The sequence below is a fragment of the Salvelinus namaycush genome, chromosome 10 (assembly GCF_016432855.1).
Source record: "Salvelinus namaycush isolate Seneca chromosome 10, SaNama_1.0, whole genome shotgun sequence".
Lineage (NCBI taxonomy): Eukaryota > Metazoa > Chordata > Actinopteri > Salmoniformes > Salmonidae > Salvelinus > Salvelinus namaycush.
This window is the reverse complement of record NC_052316.1, coordinates 32,045,244-32,069,220: the sequence shown is the minus strand read 5'-3', so window position 1 is coordinate 32,069,220 and position 23,977 is coordinate 32,045,244. Positions and strand designations below refer to the sequence as shown.

General features: G+C 40.3%; 3 protein-coding genes across 10 annotated transcripts; 2 read left to right on the top strand and 1 right to left on the bottom strand.

The window, feature by feature from the left end:
- The first annotated feature begins 7,414 nt into the window (after positions 1–7,414).
- On the top strand, positions 7,415–9,481 carry glrx2 (glutaredoxin 2). 4 transcript variants are annotated; one of them, XM_039002745.1, is made up of 4 exons: positions 7,415–7,504; positions 8,255–8,318; positions 8,395–8,571; positions 9,016–9,481. In XM_039002745.1, the coding sequence occupies exons 2-4, from the start codon at positions 8,256–8,258 to the stop codon at positions 9,178–9,180; spliced, it is 405 nt and encodes a 134-aa protein (XP_038858673.1). In that variant the 5' UTR covers positions 7,415–7,504; position 8,255; the 3' UTR covers positions 9,181–9,481. The 4 variants fall into 4 exon arrangements, with proteins under 4 accessions (XP_038858673.1, XP_038858669.1, XP_038858672.1 ...); XM_039002741.1 differs by lacking the exon at positions 7,415–7,504 and adding an exon at positions 7,512–7,709; XM_039002744.1 differs by lacking the exon at positions 7,415–7,504 and adding an exon at positions 7,512–7,758.
- Positions 9,482–9,586: 105 nt separating this feature from the next.
- LOC120054955 (ubiquitin carboxyl-terminal hydrolase isozyme L5-like) lies at positions 9,587–18,864 on the top strand. Of its 5 annotated transcripts, none has more exons than XM_039002736.1 (11): positions 9,587–9,861; positions 10,421–10,484; positions 14,229–14,334; positions 14,807–14,932; positions 15,057–15,118; positions 15,357–15,487; positions 16,184–16,247; positions 16,353–16,455; positions 17,337–17,450; positions 17,596–17,694; positions 17,922–18,864. In XM_039002736.1, exons 1-11 carry the CDS (start codon positions 9,786–9,788, stop codon positions 17,964–17,966), a joined length of 990 nt encoding a protein of 329 aa, XP_038858664.1. In that variant the 5' UTR covers positions 9,587–9,785; the 3' UTR covers positions 17,967–18,864. The 5 variants fall into 5 exon arrangements, with proteins under 5 accessions (XP_038858664.1, XP_038858666.1, XP_038858667.1 ...); XM_039002738.1 differs by adding an exon at positions 13,976–14,083 and having other exon boundaries at positions 9,844–9,861; positions 14,229–14,932; XM_039002739.1 differs by lacking the exon at positions 9,587–9,861 and adding an exon at positions 13,979–14,083 and having other exon boundaries at positions 10,438–10,484; positions 14,229–14,932.
- A 2,767-nt stretch (positions 18,865–21,631) lies between these two features.
- On the bottom strand, positions 21,632–23,629 carry LOC120054533 (regulator of G-protein signaling 21-like). The gene is made up of 5 exons (XM_039001972.1): positions 23,511–23,629; positions 23,313–23,402; positions 23,068–23,129; positions 22,641–22,807; positions 21,632–22,516 (listed from the first exon to the last, which is right to left on the bottom strand). Exons 1-5 carry the CDS (start codon positions 23,597–23,599, stop codon positions 22,322–22,324), a joined length of 603 nt encoding a protein of 200 aa, XP_038857900.1. The 5' UTR covers positions 23,600–23,629; the 3' UTR covers positions 21,632–22,321.
- Between the last annotated feature and the right edge of the window lie 348 nt (positions 23,630–23,977).

The following is a 23,977-nucleotide window of genomic DNA, read 5'->3' as shown; positions in this document are numbered from 1 at the left end:
AGAGGTGTAACCATAGTTGGCCATTACAGTTACAAGAATAACCATGTGCATGTCTAACGGTGTCCAATGACCTAGAGCACATATAGAGTACTAGTTTTGCTGACTCCTTCTGAAATAAATAATTGCCACTTAAGTACTGAAAAATTCACAATATTAGCGGCTTGGGTCTTTTTTAATATCAAGGAATATTTCACTGTCTCTGTTCATAGGATTAAGAACGTGAATTTGTGCATGAGGCAGAAATAATGCGGTGCGACTCGAGTTTCGCCATCAGCTGGAAGACGGTGTCCCTTTTTGGTCAGTGTCAGTGGAGGAAAGGGAGAGCGGAGGGATGTTGAGAGACGGACCCTCAGTCTGCTGCTCTCTCCCTCCGCTGAGACTGACCATCAGATGCATCACCTTCGGCCCAGTAAAATAAAAAGCAGTGACCAAGGCCATTCTCCCCCGATTGCTCAGTTTGGCCGGGTGGCCAGCTCTAGGAAGAGAATTGGTGGTTCCAAACTTCTTCCATTTAAGAATGATGGAGGCCACTGTGTTTTGGTACCCTTCCCCAGATCTGTAACTCGACACAATCCTGTCTTGAAGCTCTACGGACAATTCCTTCGACCTCATTGCTTGGTTTTTGCTCTGACATGCACTGTCAACTGTGGGACGTTATACAGACAGGTGTGTACCTTTCTAAATCATGTCCAATCAATTGAATTTACCACAGGTGGACTTCAATCAAGTTGTAGAAAAATCTCAAGGATGATCAATGGAAACAGGATGCACCTGAACTCAATTTCGAATCTCATTGCAAAGGGTCTGAATAGTTATGTAAATAAGGTATTTCTGTTTTTCATTTTTTACAAATTTGCTAAACATTCTAAAAATCTGTTGTCACTTCGTCATTATGGGGTATCATGTGTAGATTGATGAGGGAAAAAATAATTGAATACATTTTTAGAATAAGGCTGTAACAAAATGTGGAAAAAGGGAAGGGGTCTGAATACTTTCAGAATGCACTGTATACAGATGGTTCAAAGGATCCAGTCAGTGGTAGGGTGGGGGCAGGGGTGTATATCCCAGATTTCAATGTTAGAGTATCTAAGCGGTTAACTGATTATGTGTCAGTGTATGCAGCCGAGTTGACGACAAAGATTATAGGTTTTAGATGGGTGGAGGAGGTGAAACCACTCAGAGTGGTGATCTGCTCTGATTCAGCTGCAGTGTTGAGTAGTATGAAGACTGGCAGGTCGGATAGGGGAGACTTGTTTGTGGAGATGATGGTGGTGTTAATAGGATTGGAGAGGATGGGAATGGTGGTAAGCTTTTGCTAGGTTCCCGTCCATGTGGGTGTGGAGCGTAGTGAGAAGGCTGAGGTGGTGGCTAAGAGTGCTGTGAGAAGAGAGGGGGTAGATATTCAGGTCCTGTTGGGCCGCAGTGAAGTCAAGTCCTTGATCCGGGCGAAAGGGCTCGATCTTTGGCAAAGGGAGTGGGATGCTAGTAGTAAGGGGAGGCAATTTTATCATGTGTACCGGTCAGTTAAGGATGAGGCAGGGAGTATGGGATGTAGGAGAAACGAATTTGTGTGGAGTAGAATCCTGTTAGGGCACACAGGTTTGAATGCCAAGTTGTGAATGATAGGGAGACATGAAAGAGATCTGTGTGATGAGTGTTTAGTGGAGGAAACAGTGGAACATGTGTTGATATTTTGTGAACTGTATGACATAGATAAATCAAATCTAATTTATTTATCACATGCGCCGAATACAACATGCTTAATTACGAGATTTACAAGACCTTAACCAACAATGTAGTTCACGAAATAGAGTTAATAAAATATTTACTAAATAAACTAAAGTAAAATCTAATCAATCAAAAAGTAACACAAGAAATATACATAACAATAACGAGGCAATATACAGGGAGTACCGGTACCGAGTCAATGTACAGGTTAGTCGAGGTAATTTGTAAAGTGACTATGCTTAGATAATAAACATTGAGTAGCAGCGGGGGGGGGGGGGGGGTCAATGTAAATAGTCTGGGTGGCCATTTGATTAGTTGTTCAGCAGTCATATGGCTTGGGGGTAGGAGATGTTAAAGAGCCTTTTGGTCCTAGACTTGGCGCTCCAGTACCGCTTGAAATGTGGAAGCAGAGAGAACGAACGACTTGGGTGACTGGACGACTTTTGGGCCTTCCTCTGACACTGCCTAGTATATACACTACCATTCAAAAGTTTGGGGTCACTTAGAAATGTCCTTGTTCTAGAAAGAAAAGCTAAAAATTTTGTCCATTAAAATAACATCAGATTGATCAGAAATACAGTGTAGACATTGTTAATGTTGTAAATGACTATTGTAGCTGGAAACAGCAGATTTTTTATGGAATATCTACTTAGGCGTACAGAGGCCCATTATCAGCAACCATCACTCCTGTGTTCTAATGGCACGTTGTGTTAGCTAATCCAAGTTTATCATTTTAAAAGGCTAATTGATCATTAGAAAACCCTTTTGCAATTATGTTAGCACAGCTGAAAACTGTCGTTCTGATTAAAGAAGCAATAAAACTGGCCTTTAAACTAGTTGAGTATCTGGAGCATCAGCATTTGTGGGTTCGATTACAGGCTCAAAATGGCCAGAAACAAAAAACTTTCTTCTGAAACTCGTCAGTCTATTCTTGTTCTGAGAAATGAAGGCTATTCCATGTGAGAAATTGCCAATAAACTGAAGATCTCGTACAACGCTGTGCACTACTCCATTCACAGAACAGCGCAAACTGACTATAACCAGAATAGAGAAAGCAGTGGGAGGCCCCGGTGCACAACTGAGCAAGAGGACAAGTACATTAGAGTGTCTAGTTTGAGAAACAGACGCCTCACAAGTCCTCAACTGGCAGCTTCATTAAATAGTACCCGCAAAACACCAGTCTCAACGTCAACAGTGAAGAGGCGACTCCGGGATGCTGGCCTTCTAGGCAGAGTTCCTCTGTCCAGTGTCTGTGTTCTTTTGTGTTCTTTTGCCCATCTTAATCTTTTCTTTTTATTGGCCAGTCTGAAATATGGCATTTTCTTCGCAACTCTGCCTAGAAGGCCAGCATTCCAGAGTTGCCTCTTCACTGTTGATGTTGAGACTGGTGTTTTGTGGGAAATCCATCAGCAAGGGCATTGAAGATGAAACGTGGCTGGGTCTTTCAGCATGACAATGATCCCAAACACACCGCCCGGGCAACGAAGGAGTGGCTTCGTAAGAAGCATTTCAAGGTTCTGGAGTGGCCTAGCCAGTCTCCAGATCTCAACCCCATAGAAAATCTTTGGAGGGAGTTGAAAGTCCGTGTTGCCCAGCAACAGCCCCAAAACATCACTGCTCTAGAGGAGATCGGCATGGAGGAATGGGCCAAAATACCAGCAACAGTGTGTGAAAACCTTGTGAAGACTTACAGAAAACGTTTGACCTCTGTCATTGCCAACAAAGGGTATATAACAAAGTATTGAGATAAACTTTTGTTATTGACCAAATACTTATTTTCCACCATAATTTGCAAATAAATTCATTAAAAATCCTACAATGTGATTTTCTGGATTTTTTTTCTTCTCATTTTGTCTGTCATAGTTGAAGTGTACCTATGATGAAAATTACAGGCCTCTCTCATCTTTTTAAGTGGGAGAACTTGCACAATTGGTGGCTGACTAAATACTTTTTTGCCCCACTGTATATATTGTGTAACATGAAGTCCTATGAGTGTCATCTGATGAAGATCATCAAAGGTTAGCGATTCATTTTATCTCTATTTCTGCTTTTTGTGACTCCTATCTTTGGCTGGGAAAATGGCTGTGTGTTTTTTTGACTTGGTGGTGATCTAACATAATCATATGTTGTGCTTTCGCTGTAAAACATTTTTGAAATCGGACACGATGGGTAGATTAACAAGATGTTTATCTTTTATTTGCTGTATTGGACTTGTTAATGTGTGAAAGTTACATATTTCAAAAAAATATTTTTGAATTTCCCGTGTTGCCTTTTCAGCGGAATGTTGTCGAGGGGTTCCGCTAGCGGAATGCATGTCCTAGACAGGTTAAAACCTCTTGACGCTAGGGGTCAGAATTATTTTTTCTTAAAATATTGTTCCCAAGGTAAACGGACATTTTCTCTGGCCCAGATCGTAGAATATGCATATAATTTACAGATTAGGATAGACAACACCCCAAAGTTTCCAAAACTGTCAAAATATTGTCTGTGAGTATAACAAAACGTATTCTGCAGACGAAAACGTGAGAAAATATAACTCGGAAGTGATATAAAAATAAAAATAAACTGTGTTTCCTGGACCGTCTTTCTTCCATTAAATTAAAGGGGTATCAACCAGATTCCTTTTCCAATGGCTTCCTCAGGCTGTGACCAGGCTTTAGACATAGTTTCAGGCTTTTATTTTGAAAAATGAACGAGATTTTTCATAACTAGTCAGGTGTCCTCCGAATAGTTCCTGCGCGCGCGAGAGGAGCTCTCCATTTTCTGTTTGTCTCTTAATGAATAGGTTATGGTCCGGTTGAAATATTATCGATTATGTTTGTTAAAAACAACCTGAGGATTGATTATAAAAAACATTTTACATGTTTCTACGACCATTACGGATACTTTTTGGAATTTGTCGAACGGAACACGGCTTTGGTTTTCTCAACATAATGCGCAACCCAAATGGTGTTTTTTTGTGATAAAAGTAATATTTATCGAACAAAAAGAACATTTGTTGTGTAACTGGGAGTCTCGTGAGTGGAAACATCCGAAGATTATCAAAGGTAAGCGATTAATTTTATTGCTTTTCTGACTTTCGTGACCAAGCTAACCAAGCTAATATAAGGCTAGCTGTTGTAGCATTGAAAGCTACACTCACAAAAGCTTGGATTTCTTTCGCTGTAAAGTATATTTTCAAAATCTGACACGATAGGTGGATTAACAACAAGCTAAACTGTGTTTTGGTATATTTCACTTGTGATTGCATGATTATAAATATTTTTAGTAATATTTTTTAATCTGATACGTTTGGAAATTTTCATCTTCCTTTCAGGACCGGAACGAGGCTGTAGTTTTCTCAACATAACGCGCCACCCAAATGTTGTTTTTTTGTTATAAAAGTAATATTTATCGAACAAAAAGAACATTTATTGTGTAACTGGGAGTCTCGTGAGTGCAAACATCTGAAGATTATCTAAGGTAAGCGATTAATTTTATTGCTTTTCTGACTTTCGTGACCATGCTAATTTGGGGCTAGCTGTTGTAGCATTGAAAGCTACACTCACAAAAGCTTGGATTTCTTTCGCTGTAAAATATATTTTCAAAATCTGACATGATAGGTGGATTAACAACAAGCTAAACTGTGTTTTGGTATATTTCACTTGTGATTGCATGATTATAAATATTTTTAGTAATATTTTTGCATTTGGCGCCCTGCAATTCTAGCGGTTGTTTAGGAAAGTGATCCCGTAAAAGGGATCCGTAGCGCAGAGAAGTTAAAGTCCCCGGCCACTAAGAGCGCCACTTCTAGATGAGCATTTTCTTGTTTGCTTATGGCATTATATAGCTCGTTGTGTGTGGTCTTAGTGCCAGCAGCGGTTTGTGGTCGTAAATAGATGGCTACGAATAATATAGATTAGAACTCTCTTGTTAGCTAGTGTGGTCTACAGCCTACCATGAGGTATTCTACCTCAGGCAAGCAATACCTCGAAAATTCTTTAATATTAGACATCGCGCACCAGCAGGTACTGACAAATAGACACACACCCCCACCCCTCGTCTTACCAGACGTAGCTGCTCTGTCCTGCCGAAACACGGAGAAGCCAGCCAGCTCTATATTATCCATGTCGTCGTTCAGCCAAGTTTTGGTGAAACATAAGATATTACAGTTTTTAATGTCCCGTTGGTAGGATAGTCTTAACTGTAGATTGTCCAGTTTGTTTTCCAATGATTGCACATTGGCCAATAATACAGAGGGTAGTGGTGGTTTACCTACTCGTCAGCGAATTCTTATAAGGTACCCCACCCTCCTCCCCCACTTTCTCCGAATTTTCTTCACGCTGATGACGGGGATTTGGGCCTTGTCTCGAAAAAGCAGTATATCCTTCGCGTCGGACTCATTAAAGAAAAAACTCTTCATCCAGTTTGAGGTGAGTAATCGCTGTTCTGATGTCAAGAAGCTCTTTTCGTGCCTCCCGGGTGGCACAGTGGTCTACGGCACTACATCACAGTGCTAGCTGTGCCACCAGAGACTCTGGGTTTGAGCCCAGGCTCTGTCGCAGCCGGCCGCGACCGGGAGGTCCATGGGGCGACGTACAATTGGCCTAGCGTCGTCCGGGTTAGGGAGGGTTTGGCCGGTAGGGAAATCCTTGTCTCATCGCGCACTGGCGACTACTGTGGCGGGCCGGGCGCAGTGCACGCTGACCAGGTCGCTAGGTGTACAGTGTGTCCTCCGACACATTGGTGCGGCTGCCTTCCGGATGCGGATGCCGCTGTGTTAAGAAGCAGTGCGGCTTGGTTGGGTTGTGTTTCGGAGGACGCATGGCTCTCGATCTTCGTCTCTCCCGAGCCCGTATGGGAGTTGTAGCGATGAGACAAGACAGTAACTACTAACAATTGGGGAGAAAAAGGGGATAAAATAATGATAAAAATAAGCTATTTTTGGTGATAAGAGAAGGAGCATCATTATGTACAAAATGAGTTACAAACAATGCGAAAAAAAACTAACAAAATAGCACAGTTGGTTAGGATCCCGTAAAACGGCAGGCATCCCATCCGGCGCCATTAATCTCTAAGGAGAGATTGTGTGAAAATGTTAGAAAGGCTGGACAGGGTTGGGGTTTGGGTAGTGTAGTGGGGGAGGGAAGTGGTGTTTAGGGCTGTGTTTCACTTTCTTAGAGGAACAGGACTCATGAGGATAATTGAAATTAGGTAGGCCGTGACAGGCCTCACCCTCCAGTAGGTGGCGGTGTATGCACATTAAAAGTTGGATGTGATCTGCCAACCCAATCTCAAAGAAGAAGAAAAATAACGTTTTCTCACCACCAAATATGGTAGTGAGAGGAAGTCCAGTCGCAGGATGGATGGAACTAGGTGAAACTGGGCTGACATTCTGCTAATTTTGTCATCGATGAAACATCTTATCTCAATACATTTTTATGTTCCCAAACCTAAAATATGTAACGAAAATAGTGCACTAATTTTTACAGACTTCACAGTTTGCCAAAGTTTGTTAAAAAATTGCTTTTTTTAGAAGGAGCGCAAAATCGAATCGAATTAGTGCACACGCACACTTCACAGAGAAGGCGTTCCTAACAGAAATATACAAATACACGCTACAACGCACCAATAGGATCTCGATAGTTTGTGGTTGGCTTTGCCCACCTCCTTGCTTGTTCTGCCCACTACGCTTCATTTGCTCCCACTGTAACTGACGCAGATGAACCTTCTTGGGTTAGTTATACATATCTTTGACCCACCCCTCTTGTATAATAATGTACTTCCGGTAGTCAAGGTAAGCATGTGCGGCCAATTGTAAATCGCAAACAGAGCAAGTGGTCACACAGAAACGCTAATGTTTTTCTACACTACTGAGTGTATATTAACCGCATGTTCCACCTCCGCCAACAGGTTGATTCTATGTTATTTGCTTTCTCTTTGCTAATGATGTTAGCGCGAGGAGGACTCCTGTCCAGATTCGTATGGAACGGTTGCCGAAGGTCACTTTCCCTGCTAGTTAACATTGAAATGCCAATATTAAATAATAATGTCAGTATAATATAATGTATGTAGGCAGCCATGTGTTACTCATTTTAAACTATTGTAATATATTTGGACGGCGAAACTTGAAAGCTAGGGAATCAAATGTGACCAACATGCTAATGTTTACAAGTCTCGTGAAAATAGGTAGCTAACGTTAATTGATGGTTGCGGTAATCTTTATCCCACCGCAAATTAATCCTTCAGATTAGTACACAGCCAGTGCCTTGCTGTGAATGTTCGACGGGTTGCTAGCGAACGCTACAGATAGCTAGCTGACATCAGAATGGACACAAAATACAAACTGAGTCTCACCTGTTTGATTGTTCTATTATCACTGATAATGGGGATAATCTCTTCTGCACACGCCTTGAAATGTTTAAGGTTATTGCTACAATATTTTCATTGATGGGTTGGTGCATGTCTGTATCAGTGCTTTAGGTAGCTAGTTATCTATTTACTGACATAACGTTGGCTAGTTAAAAACCTGTGTGTGTCCTTTCAGGATGGGAAACTTCACATCCTCAAGTGGTCTGTCAAGCACAGCAGCGTGTGGTCAGTTTCTACAGGTAAGATTTAATATTTTTATCTCATGATTCTGTGTGTGTTGGTGACTTGGTCTGACATTGATTTTCTTCTCTTCAGGAGGTGGTGTCGCATAACTGCATTGTCATATTTTCCAAGACCACTTGTCCATATTGCAAAATGGCCAAGAATGTATTCAATGAAATTGGTGCTACATACAAGGTGATAGAGCTGGATGAACACAATGATGGAAGACGACTACAAGAGGCCTTGGCGCAGATGACCGGTGCCAGAACAGTATGAAACAACCTCATGTTTATATCATGACCAATTTGCATTCTCCAATCAATTTTGCCATGGCGTTTTACATTGCTATGTGCTGAATTACGTATTGCATTCTATCTCGCATATGCCACCTTAGCTTTAGTATAATAGATAATTCTCTGTAACCCTCAAAGTGAAAAGTAGGTTGTTGAGTACTGTTCATGTTTTACCCTAAATGCCATACATACTGTACATCTATGTAGCGTACATATCTGCTGATTCTACTGGTGAGACATTTGACCTGACTATGTTGCTATATTGTTGTTGATAGCAATAGCACTAAGTAAACACAACTGGTACCAGACCAGTAGGAACATTGTTCTTATTATTTTGCACACAGAGAACAGCTGAACTGAACTCTAGTTTAATGAGCACCATTTAGTGTGTTATTTTTAATGGGATTACTTGTGGTTACAGGTTCCGAGGGTCTTCATCAATGGAAACTGCATTGGAGGAGGCTCTGACACAAAGGAGCTACACCAGAAGGGAAAGCTGCTGCCGCTGATAGAACAATGTGCCCCGTGCTGCGTGAAAACTAACTCTGAAGGCTCGGGCAGCGGACAGTTTGAGTCCACCAAATGACTAACTGTTCTATTTCTCACTGTAATTTATCCTGTTTTTATTTAATGTTTCCTCAACTTTGTGTGATACATTATATGGGTTCTATGTGGTTTATTTACCAAGATGCACACTTGTTATCGTCACCCTTCGTCTACATTCAGGGAATGTATAGTATTTTAATGAATTAAACTCCAATATTTTCAAGGGAGGACTGTGCCTAATTATTTGCATGCCTGTGAAGTAAGAAATACATTAACTGGTTTAACATGATACACTGGTTAAAGTTATGGTAGCGCTTCATAATAAAAGCAACAATGTGTTACTTGTTACAATGTGTTCTTTTTAGCGAAGTAACGTGGCAACATTTGAAATGCCCAATGGAATGACAACTATATATAATAGTATGTAGAAAATAAATGTAGGCCTATGATGACAAATAATTTGCACAGACAGCCCCCCTTGCGCGATTTGCACACGATTCCTGTTGAAAGACATGCCGGGAGATTTTGCTTGAACACAATTTACGCAGCGGATTAATTCATTTTACTAGATAACTCGCCACTACAGATATAAGCTTGTCTACTGCAATAACATTACTTGCCCTACAGTTCTTGAAATAAATAAAAATGGCTGGAAGCGCAGGAGAATGGTGTCTTATGGAAAGTGATCCTGGGGTTTTCACAGAATTGATCAAAGGCTTTGGTGAGTGTGCTATATGCTAGCATGCTACTAGTACTTTCTAGCAAGATTGCCTACAAGCCATAGCAAAGTCTGAGCTAATTAAGTAGCTTTGTCTACGCACATCCTTTGTGACCGTAGTGTTAGTTTGCAGTGCAGCAAATTTCATAAACATAACTAGCTATTTGTGAATCAGATTGAACACCATCTAGCTATCTGCTACAGCCAACGTGCTAGCTAGGTGGCGTCATTTATTCCAGCGTGGTAGCTAACTAAGCATGATGAGATAGCATTAGCATGACACCCACTGGCTCTGTATCTGGGTTAGCTAGCTGACTACTGAAATTCCTTTAAAAGCTGACAAATTTTTACTGCATGCTTTTCCAGTTGAATATTGTACACATTACGAAGGCCTAACTAGTTAGATAAACTGGTCATAGTTGACGCAATCCTCTGCGAATTCAAATGGCTAGACTAGTTAAATTGAATAGCTAGTGTCCTGTCCACTATCCATATAGTTAGTTAGCTATTGCTTTAAATTAGCATAGTAACTAACCCAGATTTCCCATTTCTACTAACCCAGGTTGTAAAGGAGCTCAGGTGGAAGAAATATGGAGTATGGAACCAGAGAACTTTGAAAACCTGAAGTAAGCTATGCCCTAATCTCTTTGCTTCGAAACACTTCACAAATGCATAATATTGCTGTGACGCTGTTGACTAACCCCATTCCAAAGAGGCTGCAATGAAAACTAATGGGACTGTTGGCATCAGAATCTGGGGTGTGAACTGCATTTCTATTCATGCGTTGATTGACATGGTAATAGCCCGATAGTATTAAAAAGTTGAAAAAACGGACCCCTTGACGCTGTACGTTAAATTGTGACCTGTCACGACGTAACATACATCAAATCAAATCAAATTTATTTATATAGCCCTTCTTACATCAGCTGATATCTCAAAGTGCTGTACAGAAACCCAGCCTAAAACCCCAAACAGCAAGCAATGCAGGTGTAGAAGCACAGTGGCTCGGAAAAACTCCCTAGAAAGGCCAAAACCTAGAGAGGAACCAGGCTATGAGGGGTGGCCAGTCCTCTTCTGGCTGTGCCGGGTGGAGATTATAACAGAACATGGCCAAGATGTTCAAATGTTCATAAATGACCAGCATGGTCAAATAATAATAGTCACAGTAGTTGTCGAGGGTGCAGCAAGTCAGCACCTCAGGAGTAAATGTCAGTTGGCTTTTCATAGCCGATCCTTAAGAGTATCTCTACCGCTCCTGCTGTCTCTAGAGAGTTGAAAACAGCAGGTCTGGGACAGGTAGCACGTCACGTGTAACAGTTTAACTTTAGACCGTCCCCTCGCCCCGACACGGGCGCGCACCAGGGACCCTCTACACACATCAACAACGGTCGCCCACGAAGCATCGTTACCCATCGCTCCACAAAGGCCGCGGCCCTTGCAGAGCAAGGGGAACCACTACTTCAGGGTCTCAAAGCGAGTGACGTCACCGATTGAAACGCTATTAGCGCGCAGCACCGCTAACTAACTAGCCATTTCACATCCGTTACACACGCATAATGCACTCATTCTGTGTCGTACAGCCTCTCTCGCAGATTAAAAACAAGAAAGGGACAGGTGATACGGGGATACCTAGTTTTTTAAAATTTTATATATTTTTTTTATTAACAACAAATCAATACAGAAAGTACATAAGGGAACACAAGTATATATAGATTATATACAACGGACAATCGAGCTAGGGGGTACAATATCACATTACAATTACACAAGGACCTTAAGGGACATACATACACTTACAATTCTAACAGCTTTTTTGTTAGTAGAGTATTTAATAGTCTTAAAATACAGTTCAATTTATTTTTGTAGGGTAAGAAAATGTGTTTTTTTGTTAGTAAATTTACATTTGTGTATATGAAATTTGGCCAAAAGAATAATGAAATTAATTACATAAAAATGTTTCAGCTTATTTTTATCATATGTAAAGAATCCAAGCAGTACATCTCTCCACAATAGTGTAAAATCTTCAGAAATGTGTTCAATTATAAATCTACTGATGTCTTGCCACAGTTTTCTTACATGAATACAATGCCAAAAAAGATGCAACACTGTTTCTGGGTGGTCATTACAAAAGGAGCAATTTGAATTTGTTTTCCTTAAACTTCTTCATATAGTGGTTGGCAGGGTAATATTTATGAATACTTTTAAAGGAAACCTCCTTAATTTTGTTAACCAGTAGGTATGTGTGTGGCAACATCCAAACTTTTCCCCAACAGATATTATCAATAAATCCATTCCAATAAGGCATGACATAAGGTATAGATACAACATCCTGCTGAAACAAGGTTCGTATCGCTCTGTTGTTGAATGGGCCAAAAGAGAAACAAATCTTTCCTACTGATGAGTCAACAGGGTCAATAGAAGGTAGGCTCTGAGGGTCAGGTCTTGACACGTTCCTGAATAACAGAGCAACACCTGAGGGAATGGCGTCTAAAACAATTGCAAAATCTTTAGGTGTTACAGGGACCTTGTAAAGAGATAGGAATTCCTTATAACTGAGTAAAAGACCCTCTGCATTTACCAGTTGGCTCACCAATAGGATATTATTTCGGAACCAATATTCTAAAAACAAAGAAGTATTTTTATACAATATATCCTGATTATTCCATATATAATATCTGTGTGGACAAAAATTGTGTTTTATAAATTAAGAACTATGACAAGAAAACCTGCCGATGAAAAGCAGAAAGTTTCACTGGACTTTTGTCAATATTATAATTGCACAACAACATGAAGTTAAGGCCACCAAAAGTAGAGAAGACATGATGAGGAATAAAATTCCAGATAGAAGTGGGTCTTCTTAGGAATTGTTTTATCCAATTGATCTTAAAAGTATTATTTAAAGTAGTAAAGTCCAGAAAATTCAGTCCACCATTCTCATAAGTGTTCATTACAACAGTTTTCCTAATGTAATGGGTACAGTTTCTCCAAAGAAAGTTGAAAAGCATCTGGTCTATCTCCTTGCTTATTTTACTGTCAAGATATAAAGATAGAGCGCCATATGTTAGTCTAGAGATACATTCGGCCTTGGTTATTAGGACTCTACCTTTTAAAGATAAGTCCCTCTGTAGCCATTGATTTAGCTTCTTCTGGGTATTTTTAATAAGAGGGTTAAAATTTAGTAAGCCTCTAGACTTCTGATCCTTTGTAATGGTTATGCCTAAATATGTAAGTTCTTCTTTTACTGGAATACCATAATATGAAGGTGTCACACAATCTTTGACAGCTATGAGTTCACATTTATTAATGTTAAGGTATAGACCAGACGCTTTGGAAAAGGATTGTATCACATTGATCGATATGGGAATTTGGTTAGCGTATTTCAGAAAAAGTGTAGTATCATCAGCCAGCTGGCTTATAATAATTTCTTTACCAGCTATGGAAATACCTTGTACAGGACTATTTTTTTAAAGAATTTGCAAGAAGTTGGGTGATTAATAAAAACAGATACGGGGAGATAGGACAACCTTGCCTAATTCCTCTCTTTAACTCAAATCTAGGTGAGGTGCCATATTTCAATTTGATAGAGCTGTTACCATTTGCATAGAGAGTCTTAATAGCCTTACAGAAAAAAATCCCAAAGCAAAGTCTCTCAAGGGAGTGGAAGAGAAACTGATGCTCTACTGTGTCAAATGCCTTATAAAAATCTAAAAATAATATGAAGCTATCCTCAGGTCTGAGTAGTCAAGTATGTCTAATACTAGTCTGACATTGTTAGAAATATGTCTGTTCCTCATGAAGCCAGACTGTGTTTCATCAATGATTGCATCCAGGACACACCTAGTCAATTGTACAACGGAATGTATTTTTGCGTCATCACTGCAAGCCATCATGACTCTCAAAAGCCGCGACAGCCGCTGTTTACTTCTGAAGATAACTTTAGCGCCGCCCTAAAAAACTGATTCAAATTCGACACTAACCTTCAAATAGGTATGTAATGACACATTATATAAACTCTTTATAGTGTTTAATTTACATTTTAGAGGTGATAAATTGGACAGATTGAATGAAAAAAGCTGTTTCCCTACATGGCTTATCTACCACTTTCCCTATTACGCAGTAGGTTTCGCTTCCCTACCAGCCATTTTTAAAAAGATCGACGGAGCTCATTGCTTTCTTCAATCATGCAGAGACGGGCAGCATGAAGGTTTCGTCATTGATTTTGCTGGTAAGGGGAGAAATTGTGCTTTTTGTCAAATTACAGTTGACCTGGAAGTATTCCGTTTTTTGGGCGCTAAAATTAGGTCGAATAGTAAGTTACAGCGCGATGTACAAAAGTGTGTTAGCTACTAGGCTTCTCTTTCTTCCTCCAGACCAGTTCATGGGTTGATCTTCCTGTTTAAGTGGCAGCCAGGTGAGGCACCAGCAGGCTCTATCGTTCAGGATTCAAGACTTGACCAAATCTTCTTTGCCAAGCAGGTACATGGTTTGGTTAGATATCTTTGACAAGGGGGAAATAATATATTCATTGTATGTATTGCAGAGTTTGCACATATTCAAAGTCATCAGAAGGATTTTCAGAAGTCACTTTCCTCCTGGCACTGATTCTGCTGATAGCAGCTAGTTTGAAGAAGAGTCTACTTGCAGTAACTGTGTTCAATGTATTGACTGCATTTGGGATCCTGAGTGGTGCGGTGGTCTAAGGCGCTAGAGGCGTCACTACAGACCTGGGTTCGATCCTGGGCTGTATCACAACCAGCTGTGATCGGGAGTCCCATAGGGCGGCGCACAATCCGGGTTAGGGGAGGGTTTGGCCGGGGTAGGCCGTCATTGTAAATAAGAATTTGTTTTTCACTGTATTGCCAAGTTAATAAAATTTAAAAAAGTAACTCTGGTTAAGATCATCTGGCAGGATCTCATATGTCTAATGTCTTTGTGTGTGTTGTTTCAGGTGATAAATAACGCATGTGCTACCCAGGCCATTGTCAGTGTGCTGCTGAACTGCACTCACTCTGACATGCTGTTGGGAGAGACACTCACAGAGTTCAGAGAATTCTCACTCAGCTTCGATGCTGCTGTAAGTTGCATGATTCTGGTTAGCGTTTACTTTGTGCAGGCTGTTCTTTCTTTATTGTCAGTCGGTGTTTTGTCCTTGGGATGTGCATAACACCCACACATTGATGATATTATCTTCTATAAAGATGAAAGGTCTGGCTCTCAGCAACTCTGAAGTTATTCGACAAGTTCACAACGGCTTTGCCAGGTGAGTTGACTCTTTTGATTTCAGAGAATGATAGTCTCACCGCAGACATCACTAGACAAACCGAAGGCTTGGCTGTATGCAGACAAACTGCCATTTTGTTTGCATGTCGTTTTTAAATAGACAGAGTTTGGGAGAAAAAAGGCTTTGGATTTAATACGATGTTAGTTGCTCTGCTAATGAGATATAACTGTCAATTTCTTATTTTTGCCATGTTATTTTATTGTTTCTTTGTTTTCAGACAGCAGATGTTTGAGTTTGACGCCAAGTCTTCAGCGAAGGATGAGGAAGCATTCCACTTTGTGAGTTACGTCCCTGTCAACGGCAGGCTCTATGAGCTGGACGGACTACGTGAAGGGCCCATCGACCTCGGTATGCACATACGGGTCATATACACTGAGTATACAAAACATTAAGAACACCTCTTTCCATGACAGACTGACCAGGTGAATCCAGGTGAAAACTATGATCCTTTATTGATCATTGGGTTTTTCATACTCAACAGTTTCCTGTGTGAATCAAGAATGGTCCACCATCCAAAAGACATCCAGCTAACTTGACACAACTGTGGGAAGCTTTGGAGTCAACATGGGCGAGCATCCCTGTGGAACGCTTTCGACACCTTGTAGATTCCAAGCCCTGATGAATTGAGGCCGTTCTAAGGGCGGGGGGGGGGGGGACGACTCCATTTTAGGAAGGTGTTCCTAATGTTTGGTATACTCAGTGTATTTAGATTTATAGAGAGAGAAAGTTGTTTTATTGTCCTACATCATTTTACAAGTAATAGAGAACTGAATTTGAAATAAGCTGCCGTTTCATATTCTTTTGGATGGCGATTCACATTTTTTCTAGTGAATTGGGAGTGTGGGTAGTGATGTCTTGAACCAGACAAACCCTATTCTACACTATATGCTTGTTGGCCATTGATATATAGCTTTTCTCTTTGGTTGTATGACTGGGAAAAGTAGGATACATGCTTGCATGTGTCTAGTCACTGCTCTACCATGAAATGTATATTTATTTAATAACGTTATTTATAGTTTCACCCCCTCTTGTTTTGTGTTTCAGGTGTATGCAACCAGGACGATTGGATCAACGCAGTTCGGCCAGTGATTGAGAAAAGAATACAGAAGTAAATATTTTGGATCCATTACATTTTGACCACTGTTGAGTAGTGCGTCATATTGATGCTGTTTGTGTTTATGCTTGCTTGTGCATCTTCCGTCACTCTTGTCAGGTACAGTGAGGGAGAGATCCGCTTCAACCTGATGGCCATCGTGTCAGACAGGAAGATGATTTATGAGAGGAAGATAGCGGAGCTGCAGATCCAGCTTGCAGAGGTACTGTAAGTGATGTCACTGTTACCCATGATGCCCATGGGGCAGCCTTCAGGCCAGGACCTTCCAATTGCCAGCCCTCCAGGGCCATGGATAGACTTCCACCCATGTCACTGTCATTTATCAAGTCCTTTAAAATTGCTGCTAATGATGAAAGATATAGTCTAACTGCAGTAAGTAACGTTGGTCTCATTCCAGTGTTTTCCATTAGCCGGTAATTGCCGGCATTTGGCAGATAAAATTAATGAATAACCAAAAAATAAAAACATTGCAATCCGGCAGAAAATATCCTGATAAAAATAAAATCCTCTATAAATCACATTGCTATGCATGGAGTTTGGGTCAGATTGTATTTCAATCGTATCATCATCTACTCTGCCTGTCTCTTGAATTTGCACTCTCGCTAACAAACTTTAAAAATTGTATCATGGTACTATCACGCTAAGTTTCCCATTACCAGTGAGTCAGACACTGCTGTATGTAGGCAGAGTAGAAATGTTTAGCTCGTTTTTGACATTTTGCTAGATGAATCCCCCTTACAGACATTTACACCAAGGAGGAGTATTAAGACGAAGTGATTTTAGCTTTCCTTCTCTTTAATCTAATGCCTGGTCGAGCAGCTATCTTAAAAATGACAACTGTACAAATCAAGCTAGCTAGTCAACTAGCTACTGTATCAAGCATGGAGGCACAGACATTTGGAAAGATAAATTGACACGGAAACAGGATATTGACAAGTGGGCACTCCTAAAAAGCATTACCATACATGTGGTGGCATTCAAATGGTTTTCTATTTGTTTGGCCGGGAAATCTCACATCTCTCCGGAAAACAAAAATCTGGTTGGACATTTGACCGAATGGAAACACTCACCCTTTTTTTTCAGGAAGAGCCAATGGACACAGAACAGAGCAGCACCCTCCTCAGCTCGATCCAATCAGAAATTGCCAAGTATCAGCTGCTGATTGACGAGGAGAATCAGAAACTCAAACGATACAAGGTGTGTTCACTGACCATGGGTCAAATAGCCGACAAATACAATGGTATGGGCATTTAGCCAACAAAAACAATGATATGGGCATTTAGTGAGGTTTTTACACATTTTAATGTTTACCTTAAATCTAATTATTTTTGCTTTGTTAAAGATCGAAAACATCAGACGAAAGCATAACTACCTACCCTTCATCATGGAACTACTGAAGACACTGGCAGAATACCAGCAGTTGATACCTTTGGTGGAAAAGGTGAGATCTCTTTAGCCGATGCAGAAACTTGAATTTTGTGTGTATAATTTTGTTGTATGATGGTAGTTGAAGGTTCTCTTCAAGGTACATGCAATATATGGCAAACTTTAGTCTTTTTTAACTGTTTTGAAGTATAGTGTTATATAACTTATATCCACTAGAGGGTGATATTTACCTCTTACAGACAGCTGCTCACTGGCACTGACTAATGCATGTCATCTCCACAGGCAAAGGAGAAGCAGAGTGCCAAAAAAGTCCAGGAAGCCAAGTGAACACAGTCACTAGTGCTGAGTGATTAACCAACATTTAGTTTTTTTGGGGGGGGGGTTATAAAACAACTAATCGACCGACTTCAGTTTAATTACTTTAATTCCATTTTAGTTTTTTTGTGTGTGAGCCCAACGCAGAAATCAAGTCAAGAACTATGTGGGACGCTGGTCTGAAGGTAATTAGATACACACAGACCCACAACGACAAGAGGGATAGAGACAGTTTGTGAAAGTATGCCTTATCTACTTTGAAGAACTAGTCAAATGATTTCATCAGACAGCTCTGCATCACAGGCTACTTAGGCATGCTAGCTAAATATGATGACTAAAGACAGTACATTATAGGGAGCACATAGATACCGTTACTGGCTGCTACAGACTGCTACTGCCTGAGCAGAGATGAGATGATGACTTTAAGGAATAAAAAATAAAGTAATCAAATAAAAACTTAGTAATATACACAACTGAAATATTGTATTATTTCATAGTAATTTCCTATTTTTCTATTGATATCTACTCAATGTGGACCTGACAAAGACAATGGAATATTTTTAATGTTTTGGCAATTGAATGCTCAATATTTTTGGCTTTGAAATTTCCATTAAAAAGATCTATTTCACAATGCATTTAATGTTGAAAAAAATAATTGAAAATCGTGATTATATTTTTTATAATTGAACCGAAACCGAACCTACCTCAAAAAGCACAAATGGCTCAGCACTAACACTCATCAGTCGTCGTATTCATGTGACCCCCTTCCCCCACAGACATGAGCACACGGGCAGTGGGATAGATACGAACTGTGTTGACTCCCAACCGCGTCTACCCCTAAGCTGTAATGTATGCCTGGAAAGATATGTTTAAATGAACCTGTCTTATTTTCATAATAAAATTTGTTGTAGTTTGATTGTTAATTTCATTCTGTCATAGTGTAGGCCCACATGGTCAAGTTTGTGTGTGTATGCAAGTAAGTTTGCAGGTTTAATAGTATTCAACTCCCATCATTATTAGTATCCATAAATAGTCATTAATGTCACAGATCATGTTCTATCCCATGGTGTATGATCCCCAAATTCCTTGATGCTGCTGGTCTTATCAGCAGGTTAGCATTTTTCGTCATGGATCTTGTTCTGGGGGCAGCTCTGCAGTGGGCACTAGCTGGCGCAGTCATAAAATCAGATTTTAATCCTAACCTTAACCACACTCCTAACCCTGACTGTAAATTAAGACCAAAAAGCTCTTTCTTGTTTTCATGAAATGTTTATATTATAGTCAATTTTAACTTTGCAGCTGGTCTATATAAGAGGAAATCACTCAGACATGACTCATGACAAATGTCAACCTATGTCTAATCCCTAAGAGCCGCCTACGATGTCACAAACATACAGGCAACCCTGTATTGCACCTATCAGTAATTGACTGTACAAAGCAACAGTGTCATATCCAACTGCCTTTAGATAAGTGCCACTCAGTCTAAAATAAGCATATCAAATCAGGTTAAAATTCTTTAGATCAGGACATTAGTCATGTTTCACCTTAGGGACCATTACTGAACCTCTTAGCTGGCGCAGTGAGTTTTGACCATGTGACGTTAGGTTGACACAATGACGCAGAATTCTGACGCAGAGTTGGCTAGTTGTAGTCAGCCATGTCCACAACACTGGCAGACTATAGCTAACCGCATCAAACAGTCATTTCCTCCTTTTACCTTCTGCAGATTGTGCCTTGCATAGGGCCATGACTTGCAGACAGCCAGACACATACAGACGCTGTCCTTCCTCTGTTTTTCATCGATAGCCATGTTTTGTGACCAAATGTGTATTTCATTTTTTAGTACTCATAACTTGGTTTTAGTATGCCTGATCTGTAGCCTACAGCTTTAAAGTACACTAAAGTTCTGCCAATGAACATGCATTTATATATGATTTAAAGTGTGCTTATGAGGAATTGTTTTTCTGCAATATATACGATTAGAACATTTAATGTTTCCTTTTAGTTGGCTGCTGTAGATCCTGTTCTCAAGTTGCCAAACTATTTTTAGCAAAGAAAATGAAATCTGGACCTTTTGAGTACTGTAAGAAACTTGGGAGTCCTTTTCAAGCATGAAACCTCTTCAATCTTACGGCTCCATGTATACTAATAATTAAGAAATTATGTGCCTGATGCTTTACTCATGCCTTTCTGGGTTTGAATTTACTGTACTTAGGCTGACGTTTACAACTTACCCTCTTCTATGTGTATCCTTTCTGTGTATACAAGAACCTAAGCATTCCTTGGAGTAGAATCTGCTGTTTGCAGGCCTGCCCAGTTCCACTGTAGGAGCATATAAAACAAGTTTCGCAATCCACCCAAAAGAATAGAAGGAACACTTACTTCCTGAAAATAGGCCGCGTGCATGTGTCATGAATAGATAGTGTATGTTTGGAATACATACCAACTGAGCTTTAATATGTTATTTTAAGGTGTTAAGTGCTATGAAACTGACATCTCTGCACAGTTAGAGCATACATTGTAGTACTCTGTTTTCCTGATATGGCCCTGAGTCCATATATAGCTTAAGCACAAACTCATAGGGAGAAAGACATGCAAGGATATGTTTTCTGATTCTCGTGGTGGTGTATTAGTATCCACCACCATAGTTCTTGCACAGTTTTGACTGGATGTTTATTGGGGGGGAAAACTGCCCTTATGCAAAACTATTAGCCTGTTGCTAAGAAACATATTCAGTTGTTTCTGGTCTGTTTGGACTAATGTGTTAGATGTATGTCTTATTATGCCTTCATGTTAGGAGTGTATGGAGTTATTTTTGAGCTGTTTGGGTTGAGATGTGTTAGGAGAGAAATTGTCCTATATTAGGCCTGTGAAATATCAACACAAGCCATGGGTCCTAGTACTACAGGCCAGCTGTCTGAGAGGAGAGGTGTCTGGCTGTCTGTTCAGTGTCAGCTTTTACTATGAGCTCATGCACATCCTTACTAACAGCGCTCTGTCATGTCAGGAAAGTGACACAAAGTCTGCACATCCTCAGTGGTACAGAGATACAGTACCTTACGTCAGTCATGATGTTCTCATTTGCATGGGGACCACAGAACAATTCTTACTGGAACCTCTTATTGATATGATCCCATCCCGCTGTGGGAACACACTGTTCCATTGGAAGCAGAATTACGTGTTCTCCAGACGTTATTTTACTGGTAGAGTGCAGTAGATGGATTTCATCCAGGACTTGTGAGAAAGGGAATTGATCTGATGCAGGTATTTATGTCTTTTGATGTTTGAGTTTGTTGAGTAGATATTAGGCCTGGAAGGGAGAAGACTGGGGAGACATCATGTCATCTCTTTACACCAAAACATTCCCTTCCTCAGCTGCCTCGAGGTAGGCCTACTGCTGGGAAGTTGTAAGGTACAACATGCTTCTACACCTGCAGTGCTTGCTGTTTGGGGTTTTAGGCTGAGTTTCTGTACAGCACTTTGATATATCAGCTGATGTAAGAAGGGCTTTATAAATACATTTGATTTGTATAGTTTATCATGTCATGGACAGTCATTCGCTGTCATATTGAAAATATGGTTTGTTATTTCAGTTGGATCTGTGGTTTTTTAATCATTACTAACACTGTGTTAAAACCTTCAGGGCCCAGTAACGAGAAAATACATTGTTTCTGAATTCAACATTATTTTATTTGACATGAATATATTTAACAAACGATAAATAATGAAAAACAGTAGTGTTGCAGTCCAGCTGCCACCATACCTTTACATCTGTCATTTGTTTTATTTACAGCAAGTTCACCCACGATGAACTGAACTCATTGGAATGGTTAAAACCTTTTCCACTACAATGTTTAGTGTAAACACCTCTATGCAATGCAAACATTCACCTCCATTCACCTCTCCAGCGAAACAGTTGCCAATGTAAACCTATATGACTGGTCCCAGAAAGTACTTGCGCACATCATATACAATCAATTGCAAATAGTTAGTAGCCAGTTATTTACCGGTACTGGTGTTTGGTGAAACTGACTAAAGTGCATTCAAACACAACTGGATAAGCAATTCCATTTTGAGCCAATATCAAAACAACTTTACATCTGATCTGCATAATCATGTGTATAAAGGTCCTGGTGTTGTTTTGTCTGACTCTGCAAAACCAAGGATGCACAGTTGAATGAACATTTTTGAAGTGTAAAGGCAAAGCTATTTACAGCTAGTTTATTCGCTGTACTTCCTACACTACATCATTGCCAATGACCATATGGCTCAAATGTGAAATGGTTTTACATTCCATGTAACTTCATGGTGTCAGTGCAACTTCATGTAATGCGTGACTATATAGCCAATCCTTCCGAGTAGTAATCTTAAAACTTGAGATATTTCCCCTCTCCCCTGGCGACGGCACACAGTTCCTTGTAGAGCTCAGAGTGGATGAAGCGAGGGTACGAGTTGTTCTCCATCAGGTTAAACACCTTCTTCTGGGCCGACAGGAAACACGTCAGGCTGGGCAGACGCAGGCTCTGGATGATAGCATCCTTCGTCTGGTAGTCCAGGTTGATCTGCAGCCAAACATAGAGACAAGAACCACAGTAAGTCTTTGTACAATCAGAATGATCACACAATGGCATTAGATAGTTGTTTTGTTCCCAAATCACATCTAACAGTAGTGAAAGGTAATCTCACCTCTTTAGGAGCATCACACTGGATAAACTCTTCATAGATGCTTCTGGCCCTCGACGACAGTTTCCCTAGAGACGTGATGGTCCTGAACTCCTCACAGGCCATCCAGAACTCTATGTTCTCATCACAGAACTCTGACTTCAGGAATATCTGAAACGCTGCCTTTCCATCTGCAGGACAGAAGGAGGAAGGAATGAGGGAGAGAGAACAGAGAGGGAATGTCAAAGCAAGCAGTGGAAGAAGCCTTCAAGCTAAGTTGAGGTCAAGGGTCAAATATCAACCAATCAGAGGTGCAGTTTAGTTACAACTGTACTTCACTTCAAGTTGACTCACTTAATTCGTATAAATTGTTACCCAATGACCTTTGTGCCAGTTTCATACAATCATGCTGCTATCATATGAGCTATAACACTCAGGGGGTGGCACTTACATTTGTGACTCAGGAGTTTGTCAAGTGACTGTGCCCATTGGTTGACTTCCTCCACTGTTGGCCTGAGGAAGAAGAGAAAAGTCATATTAGAGCAACATGTACAAGAAGCATACTGTGGTAGTAGTAGTAGTAAATACTGCTTATATTGATACATATTAAGTTGGATCATTATTAGAATATAGAGCCTTATCATAGTCCTTACTTTACTTCCATAATAGTACATAATTCAAATCCCTGAGCCTCACCTGTAAGATCTTCCTGCCATGCATTTTGAAGAAGAAGAAGAAGAGGTGATCTTCAAAAGATAGCGTATCCTTGTCCTCCAGTTTCTCTTCCTGAAAAATTCAATAATTCCTGTTAGGATAATGTGACTGCTATCATTGCTGAACAATATCATAACAACCAGCATTAATAATACAAACATTAATCATTAAATAACTTACTTGATTCCTTTTGTATCAATAGAGAAATCCGATGCCTTCATACAGTCTGTACACGCCATGTTCCTTTCTGATACAACACACTCTCTCATGATTCTGTGGTGAAACACTGAATATAGTCCTGACTATAGCAAGCAAGTTAATCTACCTCCCTCTAGAGCAGTCAGAGCACTTTATAGTTTCTCTCTGAAATCGTCATGCTAGAAAGGTGGGCCTAGAGTAACAGATCTGTAACCTGATTGGCGCACTCTATGTAAACAGTTGACTAGCCCATCCGCTGATGGTAAGAGCCTGAGGGAGAAAAAGGCAGTGCTAGGGAATGTGATTGGCTGTTTAGTGTAAATGTTTACACTACTGAGAGTGCTTGTGCTTCCATTTTTAACTCAGGGTGAGGCGGTGAGCCAATGACGTAGAGGCACACCAAGGCCCTCCAAAACCATAATAAAGTTTAGAGGACTGACGAGGATAGG

Excerpts from the sequence above, each read along its gene's own strand:
- glrx2 (XM_039002741.1), top strand. The coding sequence starts at position 7,600 with ATGTTCCACCTCCGCCAACAGGTTGATTCTATGTTATTTGCTTTCTCT. Across the intron at positions 7,710-8,254 it reads GTATGGAACGGTTGCCGAAG|GATGGGAAACTTCACATCCT; the intron begins GTCACTTTCCCT and ends GTGTCCTTTCAG. Across the intron at positions 8,572-9,015 it reads AGATGACCGGTGCCAGAACA|GTTCCGAGGGTCTTCATCAA; the intron begins GTATGAAACAAC and ends TTGTGGTTACAG.
- LOC120054955 (XM_039002736.1), top strand. The coding sequence starts at position 9,786 with ATGGCTGGAAGCGCAGGAGAATGGTGTCTTATGGAAAGTGATCCTGGG. Across the intron at positions 9,862-10,420 it reads AGAATTGATCAAAGGCTTTG|GTTGTAAAGGAGCTCAGGTG; the intron begins GTGAGTGTGCTA and ends CTACTAACCCAG. Across the intron at positions 17,451-17,595 it reads AGAAACTCAAACGATACAAG|ATCGAAAACATCAGACGAAA; the intron begins GTGTGTTCACTG and ends GCTTTGTTAAAG.
- LOC120054533 (XM_039001972.1), bottom strand. The coding sequence starts at position 23,599 with ATGAGAGAGTGTGTTGTATCAGAAAGGAACATGGCGTGTACAGACTGT. Across the intron at positions 23,130-23,312 it reads ATGGCAGGAAGATCTTACAG|GCCAACAGTGGAGGAAGTCA; the intron begins GTGAGGCTCAGG and ends CTTCTTCCTCAG. Across the intron at positions 22,517-22,640 it reads AGTGTGATGCTCCTAAAGAG|ATCAACCTGGACTACCAGAC; the intron begins GTGAGATTACCT and ends GTTTGGCTGCAG.